General features: G+C 44.4%; 1 protein-coding gene across 2 annotated transcripts in view; it reads left to right on the forward strand.

Annotated features, from left to right (window-relative positions):
• The window catches only part of LOC103383236 (uncharacterized), a 14,717-nt gene extending 5,133 nt beyond the window's left edge, over nt 1-9,584 (forward strand). The window contains exons 2-7 of one of the 2 annotated variants that reach the window (XM_017035013.2): nt 2,559-2,661; nt 3,855-3,941; nt 4,041-4,243; nt 4,798-5,767; nt 7,221-7,350; nt 7,810-9,584. In XM_017035013.2, coding sequence (XP_016890502.1) covers nt 2,559-2,661; nt 3,855-3,941; nt 4,041-4,243; nt 4,798-5,767; nt 7,221-7,350; nt 7,810-7,819 — 1,503 coding nt within the window. In that variant the 3' untranslated portion in view covers nt 7,820-9,584. Of the gene's footprint in view, nt 1-2,558; nt 2,662-3,854; nt 3,942-4,040; nt 4,244-4,797; nt 5,768-7,220; nt 7,363-7,809 lie in introns of both variants that reach the window. The other variant, XM_017035014.2, reaches the window with a different exon arrangement.
• The last annotated feature ends 237 nt before the right edge of the window (nt 9,585-9,821 follow it).

Below are 9,821 nucleotides of genomic sequence, written 5' to 3' on the forward strand. Positions count from 1 at the left end.
GCAGGAATCCTGCCCTCAGCTCACGGTCCTCGAACATAAATCAATGTACCAAAAAAAAAAAAATCCTCCTCCTTTTCCATTTTCATACCTCCAGAAGTGATAGTTCAGTCAGGGTTAGTTCAACTGAGACGGAAATGGAAACTTCAACAATAATGTTAGGATTTGTTACTGTTGTTAAAGTTATTTCCTGACAGATTTAAACGTGAAACCATAGAAGATTATTGTCAACCGTTGACTTCAGTCGGAGTGACAGCCGAACAATACCACCACTAACGCCTTGGTTACCGGTGGTTGATCCACAGCACTTATCTGTATCAGATCTTCACACACGCACAGGTGTGTTTGTTGTTGAAGTGTCGTGTTTGGATTTAAAAGACTGAATGGGTTTGATGTTCTGACACAAGAGAAACACTTACAACAACAGCGTTCCCAACGGTTCTGAGAGTGGAACGTCAGTAATCTGAGTTTAATCTGAGTTTAATCTGAATCAAGTGATCTCGCCCCAAAACGTACACGTCGGCCCAGCTTTAGTTCAGCCCTCGTCGCCCCCCACTGGTTGTTTGAATACTACAGTTCTCTGCAGTGAGAGCAGCTACGACGCGTTGACTACGTTTGAGACGTAAAGACAAAAACACACACACGTTCAATGATCACGCTGCAGTAACGACCAGGAGCCGAGAGTACCTCGAAGTACTCTGGTGTCTGAGAGAGTGAGTGTGTGTGAGTGTGTGTGTGTTTCTAACTAGGTCAGCCAATGGGCTGTGAAAGTCATCCAGGTGGATCCAGAGGAGAGTGAAGGTGAGAATCAGGGACAGACAGGGAGGAGGCAGCGTCGGTCCTGGCTCGACAGTCCGTCGTGAAGGAAGTTATTAGTGATGTTAGTTTTGTGTTGCATCATCCTGACGCCACTTAATGTCACAGCTTATTAGAATTAATTACACGATTAATTACACGGCCCATCAGCGACCGGAGGGAATGAAGATGCTAATTGTGGATATTTACCTCTTCTGCTGTCCAAGAAAAAAACAAAAAACAAAAAAAAACGCCAAAGTCAGAGCTGTTGATCCGCTGTAGCTGAAGCCTTTTATCATAACAGGGTTTTTGACCTGACACACTGTCTGAGAAGTACACAAAGTAATAAGGGTTCCAAATCTGACACTTTGGAAAACTGGAAATAAGAGTCAGTGCCAACGAGCAAGGCAGTAATTAGAAAGTAACTGTAACTTAAATTCAAGTCTGCAGTCTCAAATCAAAGTGCTTAAATATCTGGTGCTGGAGTCAAAAACAGACCAGGTCCAGAATGTCCGTGAGGTCCAGTAGGACAGAATAAAGGACAGTGTCTTCTCAAATACTAACCCCAAAGTCTTCAGTTAAAAACCATCGAAAAACGAATTCCAAATGTTTTCAGGACATTTACTGTGTTGTTTTCCCTGATCCCGTGTCGGTTGTGGGTGTGATCATCACCTGGTTCTCATACCATCAACCCTCCTCTAGCCTGACCTCCTGGGATGTAACTGTACCAGATGCCGTTGCAGTGGCGCTGAGATAAAGTCACGAACACTGAGCCAATATCAATCCTGACATGGAATACGCTGCTGTCACCCTTTGATCTTCACAAAAACGCCACAGGCAAAAAAAAAAAATCCTTCAAGGAATTCCCACTAAGGCAATTATCCCAATTATCCCAATTATCCCAATTATCCCAATTATCCCAACCAGGGTAATTTTCATTAACCTTTTGTTTCCAAAACCCTGCGTTAGTATCAGGTGCTGCAAACGCTGGTTGATGATGGAGGTGGAGGGACGGGGAGACACAGAAAGAGAGTTGACTTCCTGTCTTTCACTAACAACTGCGGTGTTTGAGGGTAAACAGCCGGCGGCAGAGTGACAACAGCAGAAACAAACAACCATCACAAATCTCATTTCCTCAGTAAGAGGAAGCAAAACTGGAGCACGAGTTCTTGACGGGAGGCAGAGGAGGAGATGTTCTCCTTCTCTTTCAAGTCTCGGCTGTTTTTTCTCACGATTATATAAATTAAATTAAATATGAAATAAGTCGATGAGAGTCATTAATTTCTGAGTAGTAAAAAAAAAAAGGCACAGCCGTGTGGAGCGGTCACGTAGACGTCTGGTCGTCAGTCACGTCATTCACAGGAACAGTCTATTTATACGTGAACGTTTTTCCTTCTTCCTTATTCTGTAGTTCTTTATCTGTCTGTAGTGGAGAACAACAAGTACGCTGCTACGCTGACGATGTGACGCTAACGTTCTGTGACTACTACCGACCTGAACTGAAAAATTACTGAAAAGTGGCAAAGATTCCCAGAGATTCTGGGAAGGTCAGAAAGAAATGAAAGTAAAAACTATGCAAGAACAAAATAAACTGTCAGCATCAAAAGTCACTGTGAACAGCTACGTCTTGTGCTTGATGCCTGCGCGATACTACAGGGGTCAGCGTTGGTGTTTCACGGTCACCGTCACCTCATTATTACTGAACTGCTGAACTTTAACAGCTTTGAAATGATTTTCTAACGTGGCGTTTCTGTCGGTCTCCACAGGACGATCCTCTCCCTCCGTCGCTGGTCGACCTGGTGAGGAACTCACCCGTCTCCTCCTTCGAGGACCTGAAGCTGCTGCTGCAGCAGGAGACGGCCGCTTTAGGTTGGTCTGACCCAAACACACACACACACACACACACACACACACACCTCTTGGTTCCTCTCCTCTCTAATATGTAGTGCTTCTGCATGTGTGTGTTTTCTAACAAAGTTCAAACGCGGGCTGAGCATGAGATTAAAAAGGAGACGAGATTTTAAAACTTAATCTTTCTGAGAACCTCGGATCAACGTGAATATTTAAATAGATCAAAACCACAAAACGTAAATAACACAATGACATAAGAGGCGTCACAGAGGAACCAGCGGAGGCCGAGGAGATGAGTCACAGTGTTGGTGTCAGGAATCCTGACCAGACTTGAGCCAAGATTCCGAGCCGGGCCGTGAATCTTCTCTCCACTCCGTCTGTGATTGTTCAGATTCTCTCCTGGTGTCTTGGCTTTTTGTGTTTGTCACATGTCAACAACAGCCGTGAAACGAGATACACCGGAGTGGTTTGTCAACACAACCGCCAGAGGAAATAATAAAAATGACTTCTGTCATTCATCGCACAAACAGTCGACTCAACTTTCTTAATTTGTGACTGTGATTTATGTCCTGCAGAACTAATGAAGCTGCCGTCAGAGTTTTACAGTCTTTTATAAAACTCTGTCACAGGTGCAGCAGCAGGAAGACGTCGGTGTGAACGCTGACAGTCGTCCTGTACTGTGTAAACTGTTGTTTTTTTGCGGGGGATATTTCTAAGCGTTGTTAGCATGCTGCTGTTACAAAAATATTTGTAACACGATAATATTAATAACACATTCACCTAAATATTTTATTTGACCGCACGATAATATTAATAACACATTCACCTGTTTTGTTTTTATTTTGGAATCTACACCGGGGGGGTTTAATTTGGACTACAGGATGAAATGACACGTTAAATTTAACCAGCCTTATCACCGTCAGTGGTATTTCTGACAGCAGTCTTGACAAATTGCTGCAGAAAATAGCCTGATTGTTTTGGTGGGAGGAGGAAAACGACTTCCTTTGTGTGAAGAACAGCGAGGTCGGATAAAAAAAAAAAAAAAAAAAAACGGTCCAAACCGACCTCGTCTGTTACGGAATTCTCTGCTAATGGGTTCATGTGCTGCTTCAGTGGGAGTTTCACTGAATAAATACTAACTTCCACTGTGACTCTCTGTTTCACCCCCCCTCAACCCCCCCGTCCTCCTTCCCTCCTGTTGGTTTCTGTAGGTGAAAAAGAAGACGAAGACGAAGACGATGATGATGATCACGATGTTCTAAAAAACCACAGCAGTGGCAGATTCGTCAGGAGTCTTGGTGAGTTCCACATCCGTTTCTGTCCCTAATGGTTTTGGTTTTGAGTGTTACTCATCTGCTGCTGAATCCCCCCCCCCTCCCCATACTCCCCCCCTCCAGTAACAGTGAATGCGGAGGAGGCTAAGCCTGCAGCGTGTAAACCTCGGACGGAGGTGATGGAGGTGACCAGGTCCATGCTGGACCGGCGTAACGCCGACTTCCTGTTGTTGCCGTACTGCGTGGAGGTTCAGAGATGTTCAGGCTGCTGCAACACCAGGCTGATAAAGTGTGTCCCTGTTCGCACAACCACCAGACACCTGAAGGTACGCGGTACGCAGTACACCACAAAACCTCATACTAAAACTGGAAAAGTTCCCAAGTTCACCAGTGCAGGATTTTTAAACTCATTTCTCTCAAGTAAGTAGTACTGAAGGAAAATATGTGTCACAGTATAGTCCTGGACTCCACCCTGGATAATGATAACAGGCAACTTATTATTAACTATAATTGATCAAACTTTATTCTATTGCGTCACAGAAAAGGTTATGAATGATAATTTGTTATTGTAAAGGTCAGAGTAGTTCTGCTGAGACAAAGGACACGCCACTGAGCCGCCGCTGAAAAACCTTCATTATATTTCAATCACAAAATGATCATCAGTGACATATCACTGAAACCAACAACAACATGTGTGTGAGTTTAACTGCACATACATTTATTTGACCACGACAAACCAAACCACGTCCATGAGCGTGTTTCCTGCTCTGATTCCAAAGAGAAAATCATTTGTTTTCATAATATCGTTCCTAAAGTTGAGTCATTAAATGTTTGTTTGTAACTTTTTTCTTTTCTAACATTTTTTCCTCTTTTTCTCCAGGTAACAAAGATGCAGTACGTCAACAAGAAACCTCACTTCACGAAGGTGATCATCTCTGTAGAGGATCACACCGCCTGCAACTGCGTGACTGTTTCGTCCTCACCCCCCCCTCTGACTCCGTCCAATCTCAACCCCCGTCCACCTGCACCACAGCAGCCTCAAACTGCTCACCCTGCCCGGCCGCCGAAGACCCACACCTCCAAAGCCGTCCTCCATCGCAACGATGACCTAAAGTATAACCAACAGCACCACCTGTCGGAGGAGCGGGAGCCGGCGGTCAGGCAGTGGCCGCAGGGCAGCGTCACCCAGTTGGTGCACTGGACACAGCCTCGGCTGCCCCAGCCGCCCACCCACGTCCAGTCTGGGGTTCACCAGCCGATCGCCGAGGTTCCCCGATCCGTTGGCAGCTGGCCGTCGGAGGCAGGAGCGGAGATAAGCGTCCTGGGGAGTTCACCGATGGTGCCAGAGAGCGGGGGGAGCCGTGAGCAAGGCAGCGTGCAGGGGGCAAACAGCGATGGGAAGGGACAGGACAGTGACCCTGCCCGGAGGCATCAGCAGCCCCCGCCCCCGCCCCACGTTCCAGGAGTTCATGACCAAGAGCTGAGGACACAGTATAGACTCAATGGTCCTCCGTCAGACAGTTCCTCCACTACAGGACCACCCAAATCAGTACTGGACCCCGCCCACTCTCCGACCCCACACCAGAGGAACTTGCCGACCGTCCAGAGACATTCAGAGGACACGAGTCCACCACAGACTAAGACTAGAGACAGCAGTCAAAAAGCAGGGGGCGAGAGGGAGGACAGCGGCTCGGCCAATAGCGGGGACTCTGCCGGGGCGGAGTCGGCCGGTCAGGGGAAGGAGAGCAACGATGGTCGTTTCACAGAGGAGGCGAGACGGCAAAACCTGAACGAGAAGGTCCAGAGCGAACAGTCTCAGCAGGGACCAAAGCTGCCGACATTCAGAGAAGGTAAAAACTCAGCTGTGTGAGACGGTGTGTGTGTGTGTGTGTGTGTGTGTGTGTGTGTGTGGTTCTGAGGAGAACTGAACGCGGCTAGAGTCAAAAGTTTCCACAAATTCAGAAGGATTATCCTACAAAAGTAACTTGTTGGACTGGGTGTGTTTACATTGTTCACAGTTCGCAGCTTAACCTAAAAGTCAAAACAGCTCCGTGCCGCGGCACACATGAGAGGAGTTATTGGCCGTGTTTCACCCAGGGCTAAAAGTCAAGCTCGACAATGACAGGTCTTTACACACTGCTTTGTTTCTGCTTGTTATTCTGCTGTTAGTTCACATGGATCCAGTCAATACAACATTTAGTAATAATGAGGAGAACGCTGCAAAACGTTCAGACCTCAGGGTTCTTTTAGGATTGTAAAGATAACAGACTTCCATAATACATGGAAGTTAACCCCCCTCCCCCCCAAAAAAACAACCCTATGAGTAAAAGATAATAATTTCAAATGAGGAATTTTTACAATGTCTTAAAATACTTATAAAATACTTGGCGTGTACTGAACTGTACTTGTCGACACCTTGATCTGGTTTCATATTTCGCTGTAGGGTTTTTACCCAGTGTTGTGGAAGAAAATAATTTTCCTTCAAACAAAAGCTAAAGCTTTAATCTGTTTTATACATCTTTTATGTAAATCTATACATATCACTTAAACACGTGAAGTTGTCATTTGTGTGTCAGTTGTCTCGTCTTCCGTTCACTGAGACTTCTGTCTTGGCACCGTTTTCCCTTCACTCATTCAGTGCCAAAAAAAACAGTTTAAATTGTAGCGCTGTAGGGCCACAGAGCAGGTGGGCCACAGAGCAGGTGGGCCACATGTTCAGCCCAGACCCTTCACACCGCAGCTCATGTACCACTGGTCTAGAAAACCATTTCTCAACTCCGGACAAACCCTTATTCCTCGCCTGGTTCCCCTTTTTTTTTTGGTAATCTAGTCTGTTCTCTGGTCGTCAGTGAGTTCATGTTCCGCTCAAATTTACTTCAAGGGAAATTCTTCAAATGCACAACTACAACCAAATTTCTGTCACATCTCTGAATCGATCAAAGTTGTTACGTAGGTCCTTCATCTCCAACGTAATCCTTTGGACAGTCAGGGGGGCGGGGGGGGGGAGGTAATCCCAGCCATCAGTTGATGTCAGTAGGGTACACGCTGGACTAGTGTCCAACATACAGCCTCCAACAACCATTCACACTCACCAGGGAACCCGGATGAAAGCCCCGCCCACACGGAGAGACCTTCGTACCATTTGACAATCAAGCCGTCATCGACACATTGAAACGTTGCTTGTTCGCTCTGTGCGTGTTGGCACGGTTCCACGTGCACTTGTTTAGAAGATGTTAGGAATGTATGACATGGTTTTACTTCACTTCACTAACCCCGCTCCCGTCTGTCTGTCTTCATCCACAGTACCAGCCAAGTCTACTTCGGCGCCAATCATATCGTCTGCACATCAGGCTCCTCCCCGTCCTGCCTTGCCTCGAAGCAGGAGGAAACACCGAAGGCGCATCAACAAAGCAGCCCTCAGAGCCATGATCATGTAAGAGCGCAGGTGAGACCAGATGACCAGATGAAAGGAAATACTGGGGCAATTCTGTCCATAGGAAGGAAACAGGACGACAGGAAAGGCCGCGATTTAACAGACACGCGACTGCACCGTCAATGACTAAAACGACAAAGTTAAGCCGTGTACTCCCCAGTATCCGTTGTCTTATATCCAGTACTTTCTTACTCCAACTTCCAGCTACACTTTAAATGAAGAATGAACCAAAGTTTACGCCTTATTTAGAAACGTGTCAGAACAAATATTCGTCTTCCAGTTTTACACTACTTCACATTTAACCCCTAATTATTGCAGAGAGGAAGTTTTTAAATAGTTGGCTTCGACGAGGCACTCTCATTTCTCTGTCACGAGGCGTTTGCGTCAAAACTCATTGTAGTCCCCGCTGAAGCCCCGCCCTTTTGTTCTGACTGTTTATGTCTTGCTTTTCTTTTGCAGAGGACGGTAAAGTTCAGGAAAGATTCTCGGGCCTGACTTCCTGACAGATGGAGAATGTTGAATATTGAACTCTGTGGAGATATTCTGAGGAGCCGACAGAAGTGAAGGACACTGCTGCTTTTTTCTTTTTTTTTTAACGGACAAGTTCAGTCAACATTTCCTTTTCCTGCTTCTGAGCTGCTGTACAACATCCAGCGTCGAGGAGAATTCAAGAATAAAGTGCAATCTAACGATAAACTGCATTAACACTGGATTTGAACTGTAAAAAAAAAACAGAATCCTGGATCCATGGACGTTCACGCTGAGCTCAGAATGTCACTGGTGGCTAACTGATGACCCAGATGTCCAACTCAACTACTGATTGGTGGAGCTGCCGATGACTTGGACTTTGAAGTCGGGATTTTAAAGAAGCTATGAAAAAAGAAAGTGGGAAAACTAGATTTCTACAGCGGGACTTTAACTGGAAACAGAGGGAATTTATTTAGGGCCTCGACGCCAAAATTTACTGTTAACTCACAAAGTAAGGTTATCTAACACTGGAGTAGCCAAACACTGATCGTACGTCTGTGACTTTAGAAAAACTCTGCCGCCTACTGTAACGTCACGTACTGGAAACTATCAATAATCCGCTCCTTTTGTGCTGCAGCCCGTTCGAACGGATGAACAAACGTTTGCCTGCCTAGATAGTGTGCTATGAATATCCACATTAAAGCCAGTCTCCAAGTGCAGACTTTAGAGCTTTGCCGTGAGCCAGTTATAGCCGACACTGTATGTACAAACGCTACTAGAAACTAATATCCTGGAGACTCAGAGAAAAACTAAACTTTATTTCCTAACTTATTTAAAAGATGAAAAATAATAAGAGAAATTCAAGAATTCAAGTGTAATTATTGTTGCCGACATGTTTCAGGATATAATTATTGCTTGTATAACTGTTACTGTAATGAATGTTATTTTTAATATAAAATTAAAAAAATTCAACACAGATTTATTTTTGCTATATACATATATCTTTAATTCATTTTAAATGAGTGTAAATATGTTTTATACATTTCTTGATTGTTCAGTTTACACTTAATATATATTTATATATACATATATATATATTGAGGATGTGAGGATTACACTTGAGATTTGCACTTAATAAGGCTTGAACATTTGGTAAAAAGTAGACAAAGTTTTTTCCTCCCTCTAGAACATTCATAGACGAGTGAAAAAACTCACAGCGGTTCGTATTTGTACGAAAAAAATACATTTACAAACAAACTTTCTTTTGGCCTGAAGATTTCATCTGAACAATAATTAGATCGTGATCCACCAGTAGATCTCCACAGAGGGAGTGCTGGTTAATCAAAATAGAATAAAATAAAATATATAAATATAATTCTATAGTGTGTAGTAGTGACCATATACTGTAAGAATTTGTGCCAAAGAGCTTCGTCCATTTAACCAGTACAAAAATATAACATATAATATTTATATAAAGTATATTTACTTTATATATATTTAATGTATTCAGTCATTTCAATAGTAGCTCCTGTGCCAAAAAAGTGTGGACACCCCTGGTGTAGCGGTTAGTGTTCCCTGCCTTACAAGCAGAGGTACCTGGGTTTGATTCCCAGAGGCGCCACCACATCCTTGTGCCATGTGGCAGCCTGTTAGTTGCAACCGCGTACTATAGGTGGCGCCTCGCTGTAAATTTCCCCATTATGGGATGAACAAGGGACTGAATTATTATTGATGATTATGATCAATATAAAAGATCTGACTGAAAACACGTTTGTTTGTTTGACTCATTCGATCTCCAGCTCAAACATTTTGTTGTCAACACAGCTGTTTTAAAAGTGTGTAGTGTGTGTGTGTGCGTGCGTCCTAAAGCCCTCGCACAGTAAACTCCAATCACTAATGACCGATCATCCCACAGATGTGTCACGCAACGCCACTCCGAGGTCAGCACAAATGTCCAGTTGGTATAGCAACTCAGACACATCAACACAGGAGTGTCGTGTGGT

The sequence above is a fragment of the Cynoglossus semilaevis genome, chromosome 9 (genome assembly GCF_000523025.1).
Source record: "Cynoglossus semilaevis isolate Cse_v1.0 chromosome 9, Cse_v1.0, whole genome shotgun sequence".
Classification (NCBI taxonomy): domain Eukaryota; kingdom Metazoa; phylum Chordata; class Actinopteri; order Pleuronectiformes; family Cynoglossidae; genus Cynoglossus; species Cynoglossus semilaevis.